Raw genomic sequence first — 24,978 nt, forward strand, 5'->3', positions numbered from 1 at the left:
TTTTCATTCTAAGTGTGAATCCATTTCAGTTTCATCTTAAGCCTAAGTTAGTGAGTTTCATTCCTTAAAGCAAGTTGAAGCCACTAGTATAACCTCTCATAATGATTTACTTAAAACACTAAGCCTGTTGTCCAAACTAAAAAATCATACAAACCAAGGTAGTTGAGACTAACTTTCATTAAACAATTGATTTTCCCAAGTATGGTAAACCAAGTTGAAGTCATCAACATGCTTTCACATGTTTGATTTTTCTAAAACAAAGTAGGCAGCTCTTACTAATGTTTACAGAAAATCTACCTAGGGATAGATTTATGCAATTTCTTATAGGTACTATCATGGCATATTACTGCAAGGAAGACATGAAACAAAACAAATTATCCATACTCAATTTGATAGCATGTCTTCAGCATCAAAACCAAACACATGCGTAAATATAAATACATATAGGTATAAGGGAAAAACATGGGGTTTAAAGTGGACTAGCTCCCCTACCTCAAATGTAGTCCTTGTCCTTGCTGCTATCCCAACAAGTTGTTTCCCTAGTTTAAACACAACCAAATCAGAAATGGCTTCTTCTAAACAGAAATTAGGGCCGGGTTTCCTAGGTTTGAATGACTTAATGAACAAGCTAAGTTGCAAATCCAAGATTTTAAATTAAAAAAAATAGAAGTCTAACCTTTCACATGTTCTAAATCATGTATTGAAGCATAAATGAAGGTTTAAAAGTATAACAAAAACCATATCAGAAGATTGGGTATGCTGCATATGGGTTTTAATTCAAAATCATTGGGTTTGACAACCCAAAACTTGATCCAAGAGCAATTGGACTCCCTCATGTTCCCAGAACAGTCACAAGAGTGATTTTTGACTTGTGCAAACTAAAAGTTTAGGCCATAAAGCATTAGAACAAAGGATGGCAGTTTTGTGCACAATTAGTTCCTTAAAAAGTCAAAAAGAGCAACACTAGCTTTGTGATTTTTATAAAATTCTAAAAACATAATTTGAACAAGATTTTACACAAGACCTTAGAAGACACACTCAGACTCGTGCATAAAAATTTTTAAAGCATTTCGAGTTGTGCAAGTAGGGTTTTCGAAGAGCCAAATTCACACTAGAAAACTAAAATTCTGCATAATCACTGTTCATTTGGTCAAAAATCTCATTTTGTGTATACTGAACCAAATCGAGTGAGGCAAATTGAAAAATGTTTGAAATCAAATTTAAAAGCTACTGTAATAATTTCAAATCAAAATTCCAAGTTTATCAAAATTTGTGCATAAAAACCTAAGGCTTCTCTCTTTAAAAACATGCTCAAAGTGCAGCAACTTGTAAAATCCATTCCGAATCCATAACAAGTTGGATTTGAGTGGTTCTCGTTTCTAAAGAAAGATTAAGGTTTCTAGTTTATTACACTAAAACAGTTTTATCAAATTCCAAAAGAATTAATGCACGCATCGATAACATGGTAGTGGGGTCAGTGAGTTGAAAATCAGCTAAACAAGGTTTTAAAAACATGAAAGCCTATTGATTTTCGAAATGCAACTTATCTAAGCCATTCTAACATCTTTCTAATATTGTTATTAAAGAACTTGGAAGATTGGTTTGGAGGTTTTCTTACCAGGGTTCCTTTCGAAGGCAGTGTAAGCTGCACTCCTAGCCTTATTCTTCTTTCTTGAACTTGGTTGCATGTTCTTGGATTCCTTCAAGTTTTTTCCTTTCTCTTTCTCGCTTTCTCTTTATCTTTATCTTTCTTTTTCTCTTTAGTTTTTTTCTTTCTCTCATTGAAACTGAATTGATGGTGGGAATGGTTTGTCTGAAAAGTGTTTGGTTTTATAAAGTGAAAGTTATGACTGTTGGAGGGAAAACAAAGAGTCACAACCCTTCAGTTTTCCTTCTTTGCGTGGGAAAGGGTTTCTAGGCTAGTTGTCAGATTTTGTTTCACCCAAGAGCCTTTTAATTGGCTGGCCAATCCCATTGGAGCATGGTTTAGTGAATGAGTAGCCTAATGGACTAAACTTACAGCCCATTAACCAATCTCAGTCCATTGCTTTCTTTCCTTGCTTAATCCGCTTAAATAAAAACCATCATTTAATCCATTTTCTTCCTCTAACCTGAAACTACACTCTATCCTCTAATCATGATCATCATCTCATGCAAAAGTGATCTTTTTTTATCTCTAGCTCAAGTAACCTAGGGTTCTAGCCCTAGTGGTCAAGGCTGGTCAATACTTAGGGTTTTCAAAGTAAATCTCTCAACTCTTTGGTCTTTTTAATGTTGCTTCCACCTCTAGTCATGCAAATGTCAAAGTTGTATTGCCATACAACCATTTCATGCATGTGATATGAAATGATTACTCAAGTATAGTCAACAACTTGTTTGAATAATTAAGTAATAAAATAAGTGTGGTAAGCATTATTTAAGCATGTCATAAGCATACAAGTTAATGATATGCTTTTGAATCCGAGATCACTAAGTGAGTGGACAAAGTTGTGTAAATAATTCAGTACTTGTGAATACATAAGCATTTAAATCAATGTGTTGTGTATAAGTGATCATGTTCTTGGTTTTGAAAACACTAAGCAAGTGGCATGTTTTAAAAGAGTGCACAATTTCAAGTAAAGCAGATAATTTAATTCCTTAAAGTTAATCATGTGGAATAAATCCACATTTGTGTTCAAAACATTACTAAATCAATTGATAAACTTAGTAACACCCTTTACCCAAAATCAAGAAACTTTGGGGTGTTACAGAGAGATTCAATGTTGTACACGTACTCACACGCCTCCATATGTGTGTCAAAATGCACCAAATGTACACATGTAATTTATGCTTGATAACGTTGATCCATTTTGTGCTGTCAAAGTACACTGAACACACACACAAGACATTGGTGGTGTCTCAAGTCTAAGGACTAGTTAGTATTTATCATAACCAAAAAGTTCCTATTTGACATGCCTTAAAGTTGCATTTAGGATTCTTTGTTCAGTCAGTTCTGTGGACGTGTCTCCAAGCACGCAACCACATATATACCTGCTCCAGTGTCTCTACACTATGACATGGAACTCACCAACCCAAAGTAAGCAAACGTATGCATGTGCTAGTCTTGATTTATTGGAATGTTAATGTTGAGTTAACATTCCCTTCATCGACTAAGAACATTTAGGAATCTAAGCATCTGATAACATGAATCTCAATGGTCTCACAGCTCGATCATCATGTTTCTTCTCTTAGATTTTCACGGACGCATTCATTCACTTACATGATGATCCTAGAATTCCAGTGTAGTGAATAATGCTTATACCCTATATATTAATGTGTAATACAGATTAGTTGAAATATCCCTCGAGTCACTAGCTTCAACCAAACACATTTGGTTAACTAATTGCCATTGGTTAATTTTAGGGCATATTTCCAACACTCCCTCCCTCTCTTCCTCTCTCACTGTTCACTCATCATAGTCTCAGCCAATTAATCACCAACACCAATACACACATCCAATATTCTAATTACATAATTAATTACAATACTTTAAAAATGAGAGAGAGAGAGAGAGAGAGAGAGAGAGAGAGAGAGAGAGAGAGAGAGAGGATCCAAAGAGAGTGGTGTTGTACTTTGGATACTAACTCAGCCACTCAGAACATTTCTTTGTTAAAAAACTAAAAAAAAAAAAAATGATTGAATTTCACATGGTGTAAATATGGGAGCAGGTAAGGGGCAAATTAGGATATTCATGCAACTTAAATGGCTGACATAAGCAACTAGGTTTGGGCCAATTGACCATTATATATGGAAGAGAATTTTAAAACCCATTGACCATTATGATAAAAAAAAAAAAAAAAATCTACAATAACTATTTTAGTATTTAAAATGTTTGACTGATTTTAATATAATTTTCTACAATTGATATTAGGTCTTATTTGTTGTAAATAATTGAGATACAGAATAGAACCACATATAAATTAATGAGATATGTCACATTAATTGGATAAAGAAATTAAGTTAGGATATATAATAGTTTTTTTATCTTAATAAAACATTAAAATAATTTGTGGCATCTCTAGTATTAACAATCAGCAACTCAACCAAATGTCATAAAGATTCACCCTCTAATCTATATAAACAGATTAATCAATGTAAATAGAATGATCATAACATGATCATGGTGGTCCCACAACCCAAAAACCAGTAAAGTGAAAATGTCAGGAACCGTCCTAGCCAGCAACATATGTTACCAAGTCAATTAAATTGTAAAGCTAGGATTGACAAAACAAAGGATATGATGGTATAATAAAGAAGTAAAGATTGGCTGAGATAACACCCACAAGATAATACAGAAATTAATAAACATCGTATACACGATATTATTATTAACAATGACATACATGGCATGCTAAAGCAAAACCAGATAACACCGATTAATTGACAAGGACACAAATAAACACTCAAACAAGCATTAATTCTCTAGAGGCAGTAGTACGACTCTACTGCACTCTGAGATAACATTGTTGACAGAGTACTAATTAATTAGTAGTGATTTATCACATAACACAAAATAAGTAAATGAAAACACAATGCATAAAATTAATAGTTAATTAATATTGATGAAGACATTGGCTTAGATTTAGAAGAGATGGTGGTGCTTCTTTCCATGAGCCTCTTCCTCTTGTTCCTTGGTCTCTTTCTTGTCATGATGCTCGTGGAAGGCAAACCCACCAGAACCAAGTGCAGCTACTGCACCAAGTTCCTCTTCTATCTTGTGCCTGTGGGCATGCTCTGGGTCTTTCTTTGACTCGTGCTTCTCACGCTGCACACGTACGTACACCAATATATCATAACCACATACAGATTAAGAGGGAATTAAGGGTCAAAATTTCTAAATTTATGTTACTTATTTTGAGAATCACGATTGAATCTAATACCACACATCAAAATAAGAGTGCCTTAATCTGATAATTAAATGATCCAATTGAAATGTAGGGGGGCGCGGATCCGCATCATCTCATTTTTGACACAATATTTAATTAGGGCTCACTCCATATATGATTTAAACGATCCGAATCGTCTATTTTTTAGGTCTTCATTAAAGGATCATCTTTGTAAAAAATTAAATAAATCGAAAATCATTTACCTGCAAAAATTAAATGGTCATAATTATTTTGGTTGTCTATGTGTTTGATCATAGTTAGATAACTTAATAGTTTCTGATTTACCAAATTTTTTACAAGAATATACTTTAATAGAAAAAAATAAATGGTTCAGATAATTGAAAGATCATATATGTAATAGGCTCCATTTTAATATTGTGTCAAAACTTGTGTTAAAAATGAAATGTCACGGATTCCTTCCCCAAAAATGTAATAGCATGCCAAATCGTTTGACAAGAAATTAATTAAACATTTTATTTTCCAACAAAGTTGATCCAAACCTAAGTAAAAAAAGGTTATTTAATTATAGAATCGACTAGGTTTGATCCAAGAAAATTTTGAAGTTATAGAAAACATAAAGCCCCGAAGATTAGTGAAAAAAAGGTGATGGGCTACAATAAAGATATATTTGAATAATAAATGTGAATTACCAAGGCATAAACACCAGCAGCAGCAGCACCCAACTCGCCGAGCTGCTCGAGATGCTTGTGATGCTTCTCCTCCTTCTTGTAATCGATGTCAGAGTCGCCATACGCGGCAGTGGCTCCGCTGTGGTGACCACCGCGGCGGCCACCGTGACCCTCTTCAGAGTAGTCAGAGGTGTCGCTGTAGCCACCAGTGCGGCCACCGGGACGTCCTCCGGCAGAGTAGCCAGTGGTGTCATTGTCTCCGTAGCCACCAACGCCACCACCGGGACGTCCTCCGGCAGAGTAACCGGTGGTGTCGCTGTCGCCAAAGCCACCAACGCGGCGGCCACCGTGAGCATCTTCTGAGTAATCAGAGGTGCCGTTGTAGCCTCCAACGCGGCCACCGGGACGTCCTCCTCCAGAAGAGTAGGAATCAGTCTGGTCAGAGTAGAGTGAGGATTCAGAGGGACGTCTCTGATCTAATTCGTCCTTGTGGTGGTGGAAGAGGCCACGTTGGTGTTGCTCCTCAGACATTGTGGTGGGGAGGGTATATTGGGAATTTTAGGAGAAAATATTGCAAGAATGAAGGAAAATTATGAGGGAAGAGGTTGTAACTAATTAACTGGGTTTGTGATGGTGTGGTGCATGCTGCATTGGTGGTGGGTATTTATAACTGTTTGTGCCCGAACGTAACTAATTAAATATTTTATCTAAACTGGGACACTCTTGCTCTTTGCACCACATGCATGCCTAGCTACCTATACAACTCTTGGTGGACGGTCACGATTAATTCCTTGGCTCTCTCTCTCTCTCTCTCTCTCTCTCTCTCTCTCTCTCTCTCTCTCTCTCTCTATATGTAAATGATTGATGATAGCTTGAACATCCTACTCAAAAACCTTAGCTTCAACACCTGCAGACAAACAAATATAGCCCGCAAAAATTTGCCAAAATCTCAACTTATTGGGATGAAGAGATACCAAAAATAGGATGCGCAGTCACCCCACAATTAACCTCCCAGTGACTGTCCTGAAGAATAGTTCCAACACCTCCAGCCCTGGTCGCAGGCACAAAAGGATCATATATATCCAAACTAACTTTTAAAATGACATTCAATTAATAATCAGAATTCCTATCGATTGATAGGCAAAGAAAACCCTAGATCAAGAGAGGGACTCAATAACGTACCAAAACTAAACTAGATTTTATTGTGAAACCCTAATCAAACTCTTGGTCAAGAGAGGGACTCAATAACGTACCAAAACTAAACTAGAGTTTATTGTGAAACCCTAATCAAACTCTTGGTCAAGAGAGGGACTCGACAAAATTAAAACAACTGAATCACCTAAATCACTAACACAATTAAATCAAAAGATGCAGATTTTAAGTTGTAAATGCATTTTTTAAGATTTAGCTCTTAAGTTTTTGGCATTAAATGTCAAGATAAACATAATTATAAATAAAAAGTAAAAGTTAAAAACCAACCCTAGAGGTATAAGATGTAAAAGAAAAAAGTAAAAATAAGAGATGAATAGAAAAGAGGAGGAAAAAATTGAACAAAATAGTACAAAATTATGTCCCGAAAAAGAAAATTAAGAAAGAGCACAAAATTGACATATGTAGAGATTGTTTTTGAGTTAAGATCGAACACAACATATAGACTTGGTTGATATTAGTGGTCGAATTAAGATCCTTCAATAACATGATTGTATAGCATACATCCAAGTCAAAAGGATATTAAAGCTTAGTTATTACGAAAAAGATATATTCTCAAGCATCTTATTTATTCCCAACAATATGGAACACATCCCTATTGAAGACATAGGGATTTAGTTACTTTTTAATGTGGCGGACTCATACAGAAAAGTCTTTAATATCCCACATGTTTATTGATATATTCTTAACAGATGGCGGTAAGCTATACGTTGAAACAACCTTAAACAAGGGGTAAGAAGGGCAAACTCTATTAGTATAATTTTTTAAAAAGTCGTCAATCATTAAAGATCTAGACTAACCACACACATATAAAAAAAAAAAAAAAAAAAAAAAAAAAAAAAAAAAAAAAAAAACTAACCACATATATATTATGAAAGAGGACAAAGGGAAGAGTAATGCACCAGATGAATGATAGTTTCGTTGAGATTTGGATTCTCCTACTAATTCTTATATGCTGATCATATATTAATTAATAAAAATTATGTCGTTTTATTGTGTAAACTCATAATCAGAACTGTTCATTTTTAGATCACTATTTAAAGATCATTTTTACAAAAAATTAATCAAACTAAAAATCGTTTGATTCTGCAACTGTTATTGAATAAACAAATAGTGAGTCTAATTGTTACTAAAATAATATGTTTATTTGATAACAGCAACATAACCTATATGACCAAATAATGTTTTATTTGATTAATTTTTTTCATAGATAATTTTTAAAAAGTGATCTAAAAAATGAATGGTTTCTATCATAAGCTTACACAATAAAACAACATAATTTTGATTGATTAATATGAAATTAGCACACAACGGATCAGCAGAGGATATCAGCAGAGGATCCAGATCCTGTTGCATTGACATGTATATTTGACTATTAAATATACATGTCAATGCAACAGGATCTCTGGATCCAATTAAATTGAATTGTCAAAATTGCCAAAATTGAATTGTCAAAATTGAATTGTCAAAATTGCCCCCAATTGATTGCTTTATCCGTTTGTCCTTCGGACTACCACCATATATTCCATTACTCATCTTACTCTTTCACCATCCCAAAGTCCTTAGAAGTACTCCATACCAATTATATCTTACAGAATCTTCAAGAACAATTAAACTGAAAATCAAACTAATTACTAATGGAGTGAGACTATGAACTGAGGAGGAAGATCTTAAAAGTTTCTATAACAAACTACACTTGCAGTCACCTACCAAAGCCCACCTCTCAACCTCCATTAGTCCTGTTTAATCATGTATAGATATATGCTCCAAAGATCCCAAAACAATTAACTAGGTCACTATAAGGATGATGTGTTGTTGGCAACTCATTCAGAATTACTGCTCTAGAAAGAATGATTGTGGTTAATTTGTAAGTAGATTCTAATATTTAATGGAGGTTTATTGTGATATTATGGAAACAGATGATAAGGTGATTACACAATTTTAGCACCCATTACTGATTTATTGTTCGTTGTCATTTGACAAAAAAACAAAACGGCCATTACAGTAAGTTGGGTGGGGCAGTATATAATTATATATGTAGCACAATAAATAAATTATTTTGGGGAAAAAAAGAAGTGAAGAGCCAAATCTCATCCCATGTGTCTTCTATTATAATTGTTTTTTTCATTTCAGCAGATCAAAGCCACAGTTGAGCTCAACAAACTTGAATTGTGGGGTTTGAGATGCTTATATATATATAAGGATTGAGATGAGTATACTATTGGGGAACCTAAAATTTTTTAAAAGACTAAAATGAAAATAAGGGTAATTGCATTTAAATCTATTAAATAAAAAATAAAAAAAAGTATAAGAGTGCAAATAGCATCTCTTTAGAAAAAAAAAAAAAAAAAAAAAAAATTTGAGATGACGATGGTATGACCTCTATATAGAGATTTTTTTCACTCTTTCTACAGTGACAAAAGGAATACTTAATAAAAGAAAATGTTATTTGCACTCTAAAAGAAACTTCATGGCTTCTCATGTATCAGTGCATGAAAGTGTGCCATAGCTTTAGGCCTCATTTGGTTTGCAGTTCATAAATTTTCTTTGAGAAAGTTTTCTTTTTTTCATCTATTAACACTATAGATGAAAACTAAATAGCAGACTTCTGGTAGAAATTTCTTATGAGTATTTTGATTCATTTCTATAACTCCAAAAAAGTGATATATGATCTACGAGCTAAAATGCATGCAATCCAAGTGAAATTTTTTAATGAAAGTTTGATTTTGTTTTTATTTGCCACAAAAAAAAAAAAAAAAGAATTTGGGTACTAAATTGGGATATTTTAGAGGTCAGACACTAAATTAATATTTAGAGACTAAAAATTAAAAATAAAAATAATGAGGAAACCCGGGGTTGAAATACAACTAAGGAGTTAAATTTCGTTTTTGGGGGGTATGGAAATTTTAACACGAGTTCGTCACTTTTTCGTCAATATTTCGTCGAAATTATCGAAATTTCGCTCACAGACGACTTCTCTTTGCTGGCATGTGACCGGACCACCGTTCCTTCCAGATCTGGGCGGCCAAGAAAGGGAGGGAGAAGAGAAGGAGGATGAGATCGGGGAAGAGAAGGAGGATGAGATCGGGGAAGAGATTGGGGGGAGGGAAAGGGAGGAGAGAGAAGAGAGCAACTGGCAGAGAGAAATGAGAGGGAAGAACTTCTTGGCAAGAACATGAAATTTCTAATCTGTGTTGGATATTTGGATTCGACTGGCTGCGGAGAGAGATGAATGAAAGGGAAGAAGAAAGTGAAGTGGAAGCCAGGAAGGAAAGGAAAAAAAGAGAAAAGGAAAGAAAAGAAAAAAAAAAAAAAAGGAAAAGAAGAAAGTCATGACCAAGGAATAAAATTTCGGGTTTCGAGGAAATTTCGATGGAAATTTCGACGGAAATTTCAAAAATTTTTAAATTTCGACAAAAATTAGACAGAAACGACGGAAATTGCTATTAAAATACGGAAATTTTGAATGAAACTTTACGATATGTTTATTTAACATATTATCTACTACATTGATAAAAAACATTGAAAAAACCAAATTATATAATAAGTTTCATGTGATATGTGATGAATATAATGTGCGCTGTAGCCAATACTGTTAAAAAAATACTTAACTAATTAATAATTACATAATCAAATTACACGAATAAATCACCAATGTAGCAACGGGAAGTAGCAAGCTTACTCAAAGGGACTTGAAATGGTCTTCGATAGTTAAATTGAGTCGAATTGGGTTAAAATAGAACCAACCCGATGATAGCAGCGGCGACAGTGGTTTACCTAAAATTTCAATTTCACAAATTTTCGATCTCGAAATTGAAAAACCAAACATTAAGGGAATGAAACTTCATGATGAGAGGATAATTTTTTTTTTTTTTTCATAATTTATGTTTACAACTAAACGAAACGCCAAAATCGCCAAATCAAACCCCAAATAAAATTCCAAACCTTTTTTTTTCTTTCCAATTGCCTAAAGACTTCAAATCTCAATCGACCCTAAAATTTTTTTTTTTTTCTTCTTGTCTTTTCTCTTCTTTTTTTTTTCTTTCCTTTCTTTTCTCTTCTTTTTTTTTTTCTTTTCTTTTCCTCTTCTTCCCCCGTGTCTTCCAGTGGCCTTCGTCTTCTTCAAGCAAGTGGTCTTCCTTTTTTTTTTTCTCCAGTTTTTCTTTTCTTCTCCAATCTCCCTTCACTTCCAGTGTTTCTCCTCCCTCCTAATCTCTCTCTTCCCTCTCCCTCCCCCGATCTCCTTCTCTTCCTCCTCTCCCTTCCCGGATCTCTTCTCTTCTTCGACGACGGCGCGCCTCTGCAGCTCCCTCTCCGATCTCTTCTCTCCCTCCGGCGAGTCGGCGATGGTGCTCTACCTCCCCTCTCCCTCCGGTCTCTGCCTCCCCTCTCTCTCTTCGGTCTCTACATCGAAAATTTGGCCGAAATTTTTCGAAATTAATTTGGTATGATGTTAAAATTTTCATACCCCCAAAAAACGAACTTTTACTCCTTGGTCATGACATTACATGACTCACGGGAAGCAGTGGAAGTGTGGAACACGGGAAGGAAAGAAAAAAAAAGAGAAAAGGAAAGAAAAGAAAAAAAAAGAGAAAAGGAAAGAAAAGAAAAAAAAAAAAGAAAAAAAAAAAGTGAAAAAAAAAAGAAGAAAAAAAAAAGGAGGGTTTGAGGTCTTTGGGCAATTGGAAAGAAAAAAAAAGTTTGGGGTTTCGTTTGATTCTTTTGGAATTTCGTTTAGTTATCTTCAAACCTTAAATCATAATACATTTCTATATAAAAAATAATTAAAAATACTTTAAAGGGCATAAATCTTAATATCCTAAAGAATTTAGAGTATATAAGGTTTAATGTAATATCGGAGCATATAAAGTATAGAGTTTGGTGTATAGATTATAGAGTATAATAAATATACTAATTTTATTAATTTTATTTAACAATATTTGCCTCCAGCGCGCATTATATTCATCACATATCACATGAAACCTACCATATAATTTGGTTTCTTCAATGTTTTTTATCCATGTAGTAGATAATATGTTAAATAAACATATGGTAAAATTTCGTTCAAAATTTTTCGTATTTTAATAGCAATTTTCGTCATTTTCGTCTAATTTTTATCAAAATTTAAAAATTTTTGAAATCTGAAATTTTATTCCTTAAATACAACAACCCTTTAATTAAGATGGTTACAAATTTCTACCTTTAAAAAAAAATTGAATTGGGTACATATGAGTGGGTGACCTGATTAGATATGTGGACAAATGGGTCCCCCGTGCATAAAGTGTTCCCAGCTAATCCAATTGAATTAAAAGCTCGTTGAAAATCTGTGTGGCTAAGTGACATTGGATAAGGACAACCATGAATACAAGCAAGTTTTTAGGAAAAGAGAGATCAAGCCAATAATGTTGAAGAAATTATTTTGTATAATTTATATATTTTATTCCTTGAATACAACAACACTTTATTAAGATGGTTACAAATTTCTACCTTAAAAAAAAAAATAAAAAAAAATAAAAAAAATTTGAATTGGGTACATATGAGTGGGTGACCTGATTAGATATGTGGATAAATGGGTCCCCCTTGCATAAAGTGTTCCCACAGTAGCCAATTGAATTAAAAGCTCGTTGAAAATTTGTGTGGCTAAGTGACATTGGATAAGGACAACCATGAATACAAGCTAGTTTTCAGGAAAAGGGAGATCAAGCCAATAATGTTGAAAAAATTATTTTGTATAATTTATATATTGTTATATGATATAATTAATTTATGTGTTATAATATAAGTGAATGTTATTAATATTATATTATATAAATATAAATATATTATCATATTAATATAAATATATTATCAAATAATATTCTTACACTTTGAATTAATTACATTACATAAGGATATATGGGTTATGCCAATAATTTTTCATAAAGGTGGGGTTGGGGGGCCAAATCTTTCCTTTTTTTTTTTTCTTTACAACGATCTCATATTTATTGTGATCGGTAATGGCAGTGGGGCTCATTTGAATGGCAGTTGGTGCTTGGGATTTTGTCGGCATGAGTATATTCATCCCAATATGCTCATTCCTACAGTTGAACTTAGGCACAAACATGCCACCCAAGATTTTTATTAGAAAATAGCTAGAGAAAGTTTCAAAATCACAACTGAACAGGTATGTCTCATTGTCTCTCACTCTCACTCTAAGTCTCAATGTCTCATCTCTCATTCTCTCGTCTCTCATACTTCACCCTCTCATCTCTGTCTCTCATCTGTCACTAGGGTTTCGAATTTCAAACTAGGGTTTCGAATTCTAATTTGGGGATTTTTGTGTAATTTCAGCTCTCAGTCATCTCTCTCACTCTCTCGCCTCTCGCCTCTCATCTCTGTCGAAGACTCAAAGGTTGCAGGGTCACAGGCTCGCAGGCTCGCAGCTTCTAATCTGAACACGTATGTTTGTCATCTCTCTCACTATGAAGTCTCGTCTCTCATCTCTGTCTCTCACTCTAAAACAGTGAAACTAGGGTTTCGAATTCAAAGAATCAAATTTGGGGATTTTTGTGTAATTGTTGCAAGTTTCGAAATTCAATCAATTAGGGATTTTTGTGTAATTGCTAAAAGAAAGTGACTTAGGAACTGAATTGATTTGTTTTAAGGAACTGAATTGATTTGTTTATATGTTGTGCACCTTTCAGATTTGTTTATATGTTGTACTTGTGCATCTCTCAGATTTGTTTATATATTGTGCATCATTCAGATTTGTTTATATATTGTGCATTTGTGCATCATTTAGATTTGTTCATTGCCTTCTCTTATTTACTGCATTTAGGGTTTAGGAGGGATGGACCCCTAACATCAGAAGCAAGACGAGTGAATAATAGCCCATTAGGCCCAGAACCGTGGTGGAGAACCGCACCTCACCGCACCTTGAATGGTCTGGTTTGGTTTGGTTTTTTTATTTCTTTCACGGTTTTAAGCACCGAACCGCACCGTGTAGAATGTCTGGCGCGGCGCACGGTTCCGGGTTGAAAGTGAGTCAAACCGCACCGCGAGTGTGAGGACTGGGGGTGGCCTTTACCTAACCAAGTGATAATAATAATAATAATAATAATAAATTAATCAAAGCAGAAAGTTTGTGAGACCAAACCCACTTGCTAGAGTTTAGTTTCACAGTCTCTTTTAGTGTATATATTTACAACTTCAATCCCTTTGCTTCAAGCCAGAAAATATTTTGGGTACATCTCTCTATCTATCATCGTAAGCATGATACCAATTTGCAACCATGTGAACATTATTTTTGTGGTTTTCAATTTTTTTAATATGATAAATCTCATGCTTGGCTTGCGTACTATTACATTGTTTTTACCATTTTATGTTATGATTTGTCGACACCATATATATCACTGATACACTCGTAGCTCTATATAGAAAATGGAATATTGGAATTTGTTAGCTGAAAACGAATGGAATTTGTATCCGTTTATTTAATACTACAAATTTATTCTCGCTACGTTTTTTGGAGTTATGGTTTTTAATTTTCAGATTTAATAGGAGGAGGTTACATGGGGTTTGGGTTGCCTATAAAATTGGTCACCCTACTTCACAATTGATATACTAGTATAATTCTTTCTCTACCTCTCTTATATCTTTCAGCTTTGTTATTTTTCACCTTGGAGACTAAAAATATTGTTTTACTTGATAAATATTTATTGGATTCCAGTGATTGCCTGCCTTGGCTTGAAGTTAAAGTGTACCTGAAAGTTTGAATTCTAAAACTAGCTTCATTCTCTAGGAAGATTTTCAGAATTCTTGTGCACCAGAGAAGCAATGGAAGACACTACAAAGCAAGTGATTACGAATAACCCGAACCCAACTGTGTTGCAGAGCAAGGAGTTATATGAGGTATTGTCCATAGCTAGTCTGCTTAATTGGAATATATTTGTCTATATGCACAAATTTACATTTAAACTGGTCTTCCCATTGATGTGACAGTATATATTGAACACTATTGTGTACCCAAGAGAATCAAATCTTCTAAAGGAACTGAAGATTGCTTCTACAAACCACCCTATGTAAGTCTCCAAATTTCTAACTACTATGCCAAAATGATGGTGCAGTCAGATTACAGAAGTTAAAGTTTGCATGTGACGAGAGAGATTGACACACAAAGTGTGTACACTGCGATGACAACCGAACTAAATTGTGGTCTATCCATTTTATTGTGTAGGGCTTTCATGGGTGCAGCACCTGATGCAGGTCAGTTAATGGCCATGATCTTGAAACTAGTGAATCCCAGAAAAGCAATTGAAATTGGAGTTTTTACTGGATACTCTCTTCTCCTCACAGCTCTTACGACTCCTGATGATAGCAAGGTTGGTAACTTGGTGTGTGTATATACGAGACAGTCTAGCAAGACAAGATACTTTTCCAAATTCACAGTCTAACAACATAAAATCTTATGTTATAATATATATTATATACATATCAAGTAATATAGATGTCTACCTACCAACAAAGTTATGCTTTATAATGCATATATCAATGCAGATTACAGCCATAGACATTGATCGAAAAGCATACGAAATAGGGTTGCCAGTTATCAAAAAAGCTGGTGTGGAACACAAGATCAACTTCATTGAGTCCCCAGCTCTGCCTATCCTTGATAAACTCTTACAAGAGGTAAGGAGAGAAGAGTGGTACTTTGTATTTGGATTCATTTCTTAAATTCCAAGTATTTGAAAATTGTTGCTGCTTCAATCTTCATGCATGTTTTGCTGCAGCCAGAGCAGGAAGGGAGTTTTGACTTTGCTTTTGTTGATGCGGACAAGAACAACTATTGGAATTACCATGAAAGGCTAATGAAGCTGATTAAGGTTGGTGGGATAGTTATCTATGATAACACACTCTGGGGAGGAACAGTTGCTTTGCCCGAAGAGGCTGTTCCAGAGGCCAAAAGGGAATGGAGGCAGTGTGCAATTGAGTTTAATAAATTGGTTTCCACTGACACTCGCGTCGAGATATCCCAAGTTCCAGTGGGTGATGGGATCACAATCTGCAGGAGAATTCACTGAATAAAAAAGTGAAGCACATTATTATATTTCCAAAAAAAGATTATAGAAAAAATAATCTTGTACCTCAAACTTCTTGTAACAGTCTTATGTACCTCGGTTGAGATGAATAAAAACCATTCAGTTCAAAAAATTACAATTTCAAATCCTTTTCTCCCATTAAGTTGTGCATAATGGGTGACCTGATTAGATATGTGGACAAATGGGTCCCCCGTGCATAAAGTGTTCCCAGCGTATCCAATTGAATTAAAAGCTCGTTGAAAATCTGTGTGGCTAAGTGGCATTGGATAAGGACAACCATGAATACAAGCAAGTTTTCAGAAAAAGAGAGATCAAGCCAATAATGTTGAAGAAATTATTTTGTATAATTTATATATTTTATTCCTTGAATACAACAACACTTTATTAAGATGGTTACAAATTTCTACCTTAAAAAAAAAAAATAAAAAAAATTTGAATTGGGTACATATGAGTGGGTGACCTGATTAGATATGTGGATAAATGGGTCCCCCTTGCATAAAGTGTTCCCACAGTAGCCAATTGAATTAAAAGCTCGTTGAAAATTTGTGTGGCTAAGTGACATTGGATAAGGACAACCATGAATACAAGCTAGTGTTCAGGAAAAGGGAGATCAAGCCAATAATGTTGAAAAAATTATTTTGTATAATTTATATATTGTAATATGATATAATTAATTTATGTGTTATAATATAAGTGAATGTTATTAATATTATATCATATAAATATAAATATATTATCAAATAATATTCTTACATTTTGAATTAATTACATTACATAATGATATATGGGTTATGCCAATAATTTTTCATAAAGGTGGGGTTGGGGGGCCAAATCTTTCCTTTTTTTTCTTTACAACGATCTCATATTTATTGTGATCGGTAATGGCAGTGGGGCTCATTTGAATGGCAGTTGGTGCTTGGGATTTTGTCGGCATGAGTATATTCATCCCAAGATGCTCATTCCTACAGTTGAACTTAGGCACAAACATGCCACCCAAGATTTTTATTAGAAAATAGCTAGAGAAAGTTTCAAAATTTCAATAATTTAAGTTCAATCTTTCTTTGGAAATTAGGCTCGAAATAATTAGTTTAACTCTATAGGAAGAAGTAGTACTAGGGCTGCCCTTTGGTTTGATTTTTACCGAACCAACTGACTACCGACCGAATTTTTTTAGTTTGATATACCGATTTTCATAATTTGAAAATCAAAAATTCAAAATCGAAAAAATCTGAAAAAAGTTGATTTAGTTTTGGTAAAAACCGAAAAAAGTTGGTAAAGATTACCGAAATTATTACTAAAAGAAACCGAATCGATTATTACCCAAAAAATAAAAATATATACCGAAATTTAGTTATATATGCTTATATAATAATATTATGTTAGTGATACAATAAATATTAAACTACTAATATCTTAAACAACTGTAAGAAAATATAATTGTATAATGTTATCATATTAATATTATCAAAAGTGTGAGTTAAGATATAGAATCATTATCTAATAAAGTAAATTTTATTATTTTTAGGAAAATAAAATTGTCATCTTTAGGTAAGTAATGCATATATATATGTACTCATATTTATCGGTATATATACATACTAAATTAATAGGATATGTACTAATACATATTATTAAACTAATTATACTAGTATATATTATTACTATAGTAAAATACTAGTACTATACTAAACTACCAATACTACATGTGCAAATATATATTCATCAAACATTATATTTTATGCATCATATTTGATTAAAATTTAATTTATATTGGTATATAATAATTAGTATTATTATAATTAAACCGAAAATGAACCGAATATACCGAAGTAAATCGAAAATGAACCGAAAGTATCCGATATCAAATACCAAAATCGAACCGAAAACTGAAATTTACCAAAAATTACCGAAACCGAAAAATACAGAATTTTTTGGTTTTGGTTTGGTAAACCCCAATACCGATCCGAACCGACCGATGGGCAGCCCTACGAAGAACCCACAAATTGAATACTTCCCATTGCTGACTCTTTTCGAAGACAGTTGAAATTTTTGTAGAGTTCATTATATTATAAGTTTAAAATGTATATAGAAATGTGTTCAGTCATATTATGTTATGAAAATAATTTATTTATTTTTATTCAATGAGAGGGAGATTGAACTTGTATACAGAGGGGCAAATTCTTTGACCCGTCCAAGTGGACTGCCCACCAAATACATTCTCAAAATATTTTTTTTTTAAAAAGCTGATCAAACAGAGAGATAACAAAAATAAAATATTGGAAGGGCATAGGATATTGGTTTTCAGTTGGACCATAAAATATATGAGGAAAGTGATTTCAGGAATAAGGTTGAGGAGTATTTTAACTTTTTCATATACTCTTACCAAGATATAGCCAAAACTACTATGTCTTCATGAATAACTGTACACATGCACATGACACATGATATTCTAGTAGTTAGAACTTAGTTACTCTCCAGATAGTGAAAACAAAAAATCGCCTTTAGAAAAGACATCCTTTAGTTTTTAATATTGTTTTTGCCGTTATGATTATTGGTGATATTGTTGTTTCTGTGGTTGTAAATAGCCTTTCATTCTTTCTAGCTTTTTTGTCCTTTTTATTTATATCTCTTTTAGCTAGGCTTAATTATCCAATCTTTAAAGCAGTGCGTAAACATTGTAGTACTGGGTTTCCACCCCTCCATTTGATTTATATTTGAATGTTTTTTTCTTTAATATTTTATTTCATTTTTAGTATCTGAATATTGACTTGTGCCCAGTGGCGGACACACGGTGGGAAGAAGGGGGTCGGGCGACACCCCAAACGTTGAAGCTCCTAGCTGTGAATACGGATGACCATTTGATCCAGCGGGCAGATACTCACAAAACCAAACCCATTTAAGTAAAAAATTTGTCAAATTCATACCCACGTAACCCACCCCATAGTATAATGGGTATTATCCTTACCCGCCCCACCAAAGTAATGAGTTACCCAAACCTAACCCAAAACCCCACTATTCCTGTTTTTTTTTTTTTTTTTTCCTGATTTCATTTTTTTTTTTAAGATCAGCTCTTACAATATATAGTTTTTTTTTTTTTTGCCATTCTTACAATACATAGTTACATGTTATTATGAACAATTACAATTATCTCTCTCTCTCTCTCTCTCTCTCTCTCTCTCTCTCTCTCTCTCTCTCTCTCTCTCTCTCTCTCCTCTCTCCGCTCCCTACTTCTTATTTTTTTGGCCAGGCTCTGCTCCCTACTTCAAACATGTTGCAATATATCAAATATTGCAACAATTTAATTGATCCATTAGTTTTCGACCAAAAAAAAAAATGATCAATTAATTTACGTTTTTCAGTTTAATTGATCCATTTGTTTTTTCTGTTTTCCTATTTTTTTTTTTCATTCATTAGTTTAATTGCAATTTAAATTTAAATTTCAGGTTCATTATACTTGAATTTAATGATAAAATAAATAAATAAATAAAATAGAGGGTTTGGGTAAACCACATGTATTATCCATACCCGCCCATTTTTTATACGGGTATTAACATGTATACCCATACCCGTCCCATTACCCAATTACCCATACCCACACTACCCTAAAAGAGTAGGTACCCGCGGGTACCCAAACTCACGAGTAAAATGGCCATCCCTAGCTGTGAACTACCTTTCTCAGCCGCCAGTGACCCCCAAATATCTGGACGGTGACCCCTTGACCTCTGACTGGTGATCCCCCGCTGCACAGTCACCCACCACCCTACTTGATGAAAAGCCTAAGTGGCTGAGTAGTTCAACCGGTCAAGGCTTCAAGCAGAAGAAGCTTCTTTTATTTTTTTTTTTTCAGTTTGTAGCCTGGCCAAAACGACGTCGTTTGAGCCAGTGTGTTTAATTTTTTTTAAGTCTCCTGCTCAAAATGACGTCGTTTTGAGCTAGGAATTAGAAAAAATAAAAAATAAAAACGGTGCTTCTATTATACAACGGACCCGAGCCCCCCCTGTGACGCCCCAAATCCCCATGCTAGAAGATTTAGATGCGCCACAGCGCCACACTGACTATTCAGCTCTAAATGGAATTACCAAGCTCGGCAACTTGCATTTAGAACCGAACAATCAATATAAAGCTGAGTTTCAAAAACAAAATACAGGGTTGGATCAGAATGCAAACTACACAGCGAAATAAATAAATTAAATACTTTGATTAAAAACCAACCCCCAAGATTACATAAATAAATAGTAACCTTGTACAACTGTTTCGAATATTAATGAGATGAAGTAAATACAAAACTCTTTACAAATAAAACCACTTCTGAATTACCAATTGCCACATCTCCTCTACGCTGCTTCCTCAGTCTTACTTAACCTGCAAAACCAACCGCTGCACCATTGAATGGTGCACCGGGTTAAAGAACAAACCCGATAAGCTTTCACAAGCTCGTATTGGTGAAACGACTCACACCCACAACCAAAAACAGACTGTGACTACAAGTCACACACAAACAGGCATCTCTAAGTGTTTCTGTACTCAACGAAGTACCAAAACTTAGCACAAACTCAGCTAGAGTAAGAACTAAGCCGAAAACAAGCATCTCCAACAATCACGCTTACTAAAGCGTTCATGTGCTTAACAAAGCACTAACCACCAAATCAACACAATTGCCGATCCAAATTGGCTAATCACCAACATAAACAATCTCACGACCGATCCAACGTAAAAAATGAACTGGTAGAGAGAGTGACCATTTCTGATTGTAAACCTGGCCACTTGCTACACATACTTCATGCACATTTGTACGATCTGGCAAAAACCACGTACAATGGTCCACAGTAATGTCTGAGCTACCTGCCATATCATACAATCACACTGGTATCTCAACCTACCCAATTCACTTGTTACTCCCAGGTCGTGTCAAACCACAATATCTTGATCAACCGGTACATTATCTCAAATCCGGTCAACACGGTCATCCCAAGATATTCTCAAATCACAATTAGCCTATTTGGCCCAACAATCTATCCTCGAATCACAGGATAATCCAATAACATCAATAAATCCAACTAACAATTTAAATGCCTAATCACAACTATTAATCTCAATAGTTCATAATATAAAACCAATTAATCATATAGATTCAAAATCATCCTCGAATCACAAACATGATTCTAATCTTATAATTACGTACACCAAGTTCTAGCACACCAGCAATTAACTGAAAAAACACATTTAAATACTACAAAATAAATAACAAGATCATGATAAGGGATCACCCACAAAATAAATACACAAAGTCCACCCACAAAACAACCATAAAGTTTACCCACAAAATAAATACACAAAGTCCACCCACCTGGATTCCGTGCATCCTAAATACCACGAGTACTTCACCACCTCACTACCTCCGTGGGCGAAGGAAAACCAAAACTAAACTCTTAGCTAAGGAGAGAGAACAAACAGAAAGTGAGAGAGAGATGCTGCGGATGAAGAAATGAGAGATGGAGGGGCTATATATGCAACTTTACATGCTGTGTGAACTACTTAGTAAAGTTTGCTATTGAAAATAGATATGATGTATTTTACTTTATTGGCTACCTACCTGATTTAAGAACCTTATTTAATTAATTAACTTAGGGGATTCTGTTTTGGGTGCATGCGCATAAGAACTTGGGTGATTCTGTTTTAATTGGATGCAGACTGAGAGAAGTTGGGTGATTATATATGTTTTGGGTGCATATTGGGAACGCTCGGGGGATTTTTTCAAAAAAATTTAACTTGACAGGTTAAATAGTTTTATTTCTGCTAATCACTTGAAAGACAATGATGTTGATTTGAGCTCATTCTGCCATTGAGATTGATTCTAGATTTGAGATTTATTATTATTTAATTTAGTTCTGCACTTATATTTATATTGTCAAATTCATGAGTCCATTTTAATTGGCCTATTTTGTCTTGTGGATGCTATATATTCTTCAAATCACAATACACCCAATGGGGCATATTTACAAATTAGTGGCTTATATATATATATATATTTCTTCCTTTCTTAAGTTATGTTTTCCTTTTGTGTTCAATTTTTTTTAAAAGATATTCTTTATTTTTGCCTTAATTGTTTCAGTGGGAAAGGAGGACATACAAAACTTATACCTAAGAAGATAGGATGAAGTACGGGCTGAATGGACAAACTTTGTGGGACAGTATATGCAGACTATATTTGGATTTTTGCGTGACAGTTTTTGACTTGATTTTGAAGGCCATGTGTTTAGCTAGAATAGCTTGCGGTATATTTGATAAGCCTGCTAGATTAGTTTAATATATGATGGCTGGTTTTTGTGTATGCCTTGTCTGGGCTGGTTTTGTGAATGACATTAGGTTAAGGGGGTAAGCTCGATATATACAAGTACTACATTGAGATACCATATATTATTTGGTACTCCTTTATTATTGTGGATTAATTTAAACTTGAGAAAATGGTATTTTGTGAATGTATATTTATTAGGAATGTTAACATTATCAAACCAATCTCATTTTTAGCATTTGGTTCATAATTACATTGTGGTATTGAACCAAAGACAATTGGTACCTTTTAAAAACAGATGTAAATAGACACATAATACAACAATTTATTGGTAAAAAGCATTGTCTATACCCATAACTTACAATGGTTCAATATCAGAAACCATTGTCTAATCCATAAGCATACCACAAAATCCGTCAAAAACCCTTGTACTAAGTGGCTTTATGCAACAGTTCCAAACACAAACCGATGTATCATACCCATAAGTATATCTAAATTAACATGAAAAAAGTATCTCACATGCACAACGGTTATATAAAAAAATTTGACATTCTTAATGCCTTCATACAACGGTTTCTAATAAAAACCGTAGTATGAAAGACCTATAGACTTCATACAACGGTTTCTAATAAATACCGTAGTATGAAAGACCTATAGACATGTCAACCACCTAGCCTGTTTATGAAGAGCCTAAACAACGGTTATTATCAATAAACTGTTGTCTTAATTTACTGAATACAACGTTTTGTACTAACAACCGTTGTATGTAAGACCAATAGACATGGCTTAATGCATAGCCTAAACAACGGTTATTTCAATAAACCGTTGTCTTAATAGACATTTCATCTCGATTTTTTCCCTAAAATAGTTGTAAAATGCATGTATTAGTAATTATAACCGTTGTCTAACATAAGGTCACACATCTGTTATTAGGTTCAAACCGATGTCTAGGTTAGTACTCAACAACAGTTTCCTCTAAACTATGGGTTTTGAAGGGCGAATGTACAACGGTTCCATACTAGAAAGCATTGTGTTAATACCGTCTTGTTATACCCCAATAGATGTCGATCGATTAAACGACGGTACAGATCGAGGCAGAATACACAACGGTGAATATTTGTTGCCTATTTACTTTTTTGTAGTAGTGACTGAGTGATCACATGCAACCTTCCACCATCAATTGTGAAGTCATCACTTCACTACTTACCCAGCCACCCACTTCACCTCCAACATTTCACCTCTAGGAGCTGTGAATCATCATTCACCGAAGTCAGTGCTCACAAAACTAGCTCATCCTGACGTCCTACCAATACTCAGTGCTCACCTACAACAATCCATCCAACCACTCACCTCACCAAACTTGTTCCATCGAAGTCACCATCGCTCACCAACGACTCTCCACTGATGCACTTGTGTCTCTCTTAGCTAGCAGCTGATCTCTTGTGCCTATAAATAAGAAAGGCTACTGCCTTCAAATATTACCATCTTGGGCTTCTGCCCTTAATCACAATAAGGATCTTCGAATGCTCCTCTCCCCTAGCCTTGATCACATCTTGGGAGCTCCTCTCCCTTGATCAAGTTCTTCAATAAACATCTCAGGGAGCTCCTCTCCCCTTGATCATAGCATGATTTTCGGAGCTTCACTCCCATTAGTTCTAATTAGTTTTAGTTGTTAGTTTTTAGGCTTTTGTAAAAATGAGTTGTAATAAACTAAAATAATTAGGGTTCAATATAAAGCCCTTTTATGTTTTTATTTTATGTTGTTAAAATAAAGTAAATAATTGACATTAATAACAATCCTCATGGGATTGACCTCATTCTTGCATGTCTATACTATAATTGACTAGTGCGCTTCTGAGTTAAATGTGTGTGTTTAAAGTAGCTTAATTTTAGGTTGCTTTGAATGCTCATCAATATTGATCAACATTATCTAGGTTTTAATTTCATCATTCTCTTCATTCATTTATGGCATTCATCGTTCTCCCTCTTATGTACTAACTGACCTATTGGTATAATTGAAATGTATCCAAAACATTAAGGGTACATGTTTCTGATTTAGGGATTAGAGCGTAGGATGCGCCTTTTGGAGCTTTTAATTCAGGTTTTAAAGCTAGTCTGGAGAAACCTAAATTTTAAGCTACAAAACCAATTATATTTTAGGATTAAGGGTATAGTTTTCGGCTTTAGGGTTTAAATTTTCTAATTTATGGGATTTCAAGATAGGGTATTTGTTTTGGGTTTGAGGTTTAGATATTTTAATCATTTTTTATTTATCTAATTTTTTACATAGATAATCTTTGAATAGATATCTAAAATTAGAGTCTCAAATAGTTTAAATTGAATATGAATTGGGCTCCACAAGGGATAATTAGGATATAAATGAATAAATTTTGGTTAAATAAGGTGTACAAATTTTAATTTCCATTTTCAAATTCCTTAATGATGGCATTGACCATTTGGTCTAGTGGACAACACTCAGCCTTCCTTTGTCGGAGTAAGTCCTAAGTTCAAAACTCTTGAACGCCGGCCAGTTAATTAATTGAAAAAATTTACTTAATTAATGATGATTACCCATATATTTATCCAGGGGAAAGCCATTGCATGAAAATATAAATATTTTACTATATTCTACCGCCACTACAACTCAGTTTATCTATTCGATCATATTCTGTTTAAAGTAGGCGCAATGTGTTTGATGAAATATTTTAAAGAGATTGAGATAGACAACTTGTCTATCTCAATCCACACGAAGAAAAATTCTTAGATCCATAAATATCTACCACCATTATATGGACCTATATATAGAATAAATGTCCTATATATGGTTAAGTACTTGGGTAATTAAA

General features: G+C 34.1%; 2 protein-coding genes across 8 annotated transcripts; one reads left to right on the plus strand and one right to left on the minus strand.

The window, feature by feature from the left end:
* Window positions 1–4,329: 4,329 nt before the first annotated feature.
* LOC147277640 (uncharacterized) lies at window positions 4,330–6,251 on the minus strand. Its single transcript, XM_086253986.1, has 2 exons — window positions 5,576–6,251; window positions 4,330–4,804 (listed from the first exon to the last, which is right to left on the minus strand). Exons 1-2 carry the CDS (start codon window positions 6,083–6,085, stop codon window positions 4,622–4,624), a joined length of 693 nt encoding a protein of 230 aa, XP_086110112.1. The 5' UTR covers window positions 6,086–6,251; the 3' UTR covers window positions 4,330–4,621.
* A 6,534-nt stretch (window positions 6,252–12,785) lies between these two features.
* On the plus strand, window positions 12,786–15,965 carry LOC147277641 (putative caffeoyl-CoA O-methyltransferase At4g26220). Of its 7 annotated transcripts, none has more exons than XM_086253888.1 (7): window positions 12,786–12,926; window positions 13,094–13,205; window positions 14,472–14,653; window positions 14,744–14,823; window positions 14,979–15,123; window positions 15,299–15,430; window positions 15,532–15,965. In XM_086253888.1, the coding sequence occupies exons 3-7, from the start codon at window positions 14,579–14,581 to the stop codon at window positions 15,820–15,822; spliced, it is 723 nt and encodes a 240-aa protein (XP_086110014.1). In that variant the 5' UTR covers window positions 12,786–12,926; window positions 13,094–13,205; window positions 14,472–14,578; the 3' UTR covers window positions 15,823–15,965. The 7 variants fall into 7 exon arrangements, with proteins under 7 accessions (XP_086110014.1, XP_086110016.1, XP_086110012.1 ...); XM_086253890.1 differs by having other exon boundaries at window positions 14,544–14,653; XM_086253886.1 differs by having other exon boundaries at window positions 13,094–13,201.
* Window positions 15,966–24,978: the final 9,013 nt, after the last annotated feature.

Source organism: Dryas octopetala, chromosome 8 (genome assembly GCF_963921425.1).
Source record: "Dryas octopetala chromosome 8, drDryOcto1.1, whole genome shotgun sequence".
In the NCBI taxonomy this organism is placed as follows: Eukaryota; Viridiplantae; Streptophyta; class Magnoliopsida; order Rosales; family Rosaceae; genus Dryas; species Dryas octopetala.

Coding starts and splice junctions, on each gene's coding strand:
- LOC147277640 (XM_086253986.1), bottom strand. CDS start 6,085: ATGTCTGAGGAGCAACACCAACGTGGCCTCTTCCACCACCACAAGGAC. Junction 4,805..5,575: donor CTGCTGGTGTTTATGCCTTG/GTAATTCACATT, acceptor GTACGTGTGCAG/CGTGAGAAGCACGAGTCAAA.
- LOC147277641 (XM_086253888.1), top strand. CDS start 14,579: ATGGAAGACACTACAAAGCAAGTGATTACGAATAACCCGAACCCAACT. Junction 14,654..14,743: donor AGAGCAAGGAGTTATATGAG/GTATTGTCCATA, acceptor TTGATGTGACAG/TATATATTGAACACTATTGT. Junction 15,124..15,298: donor CGACTCCTGATGATAGCAAG/GTTGGTAACTTG, acceptor ATATCAATGCAG/ATTACAGCCATAGACATTGA.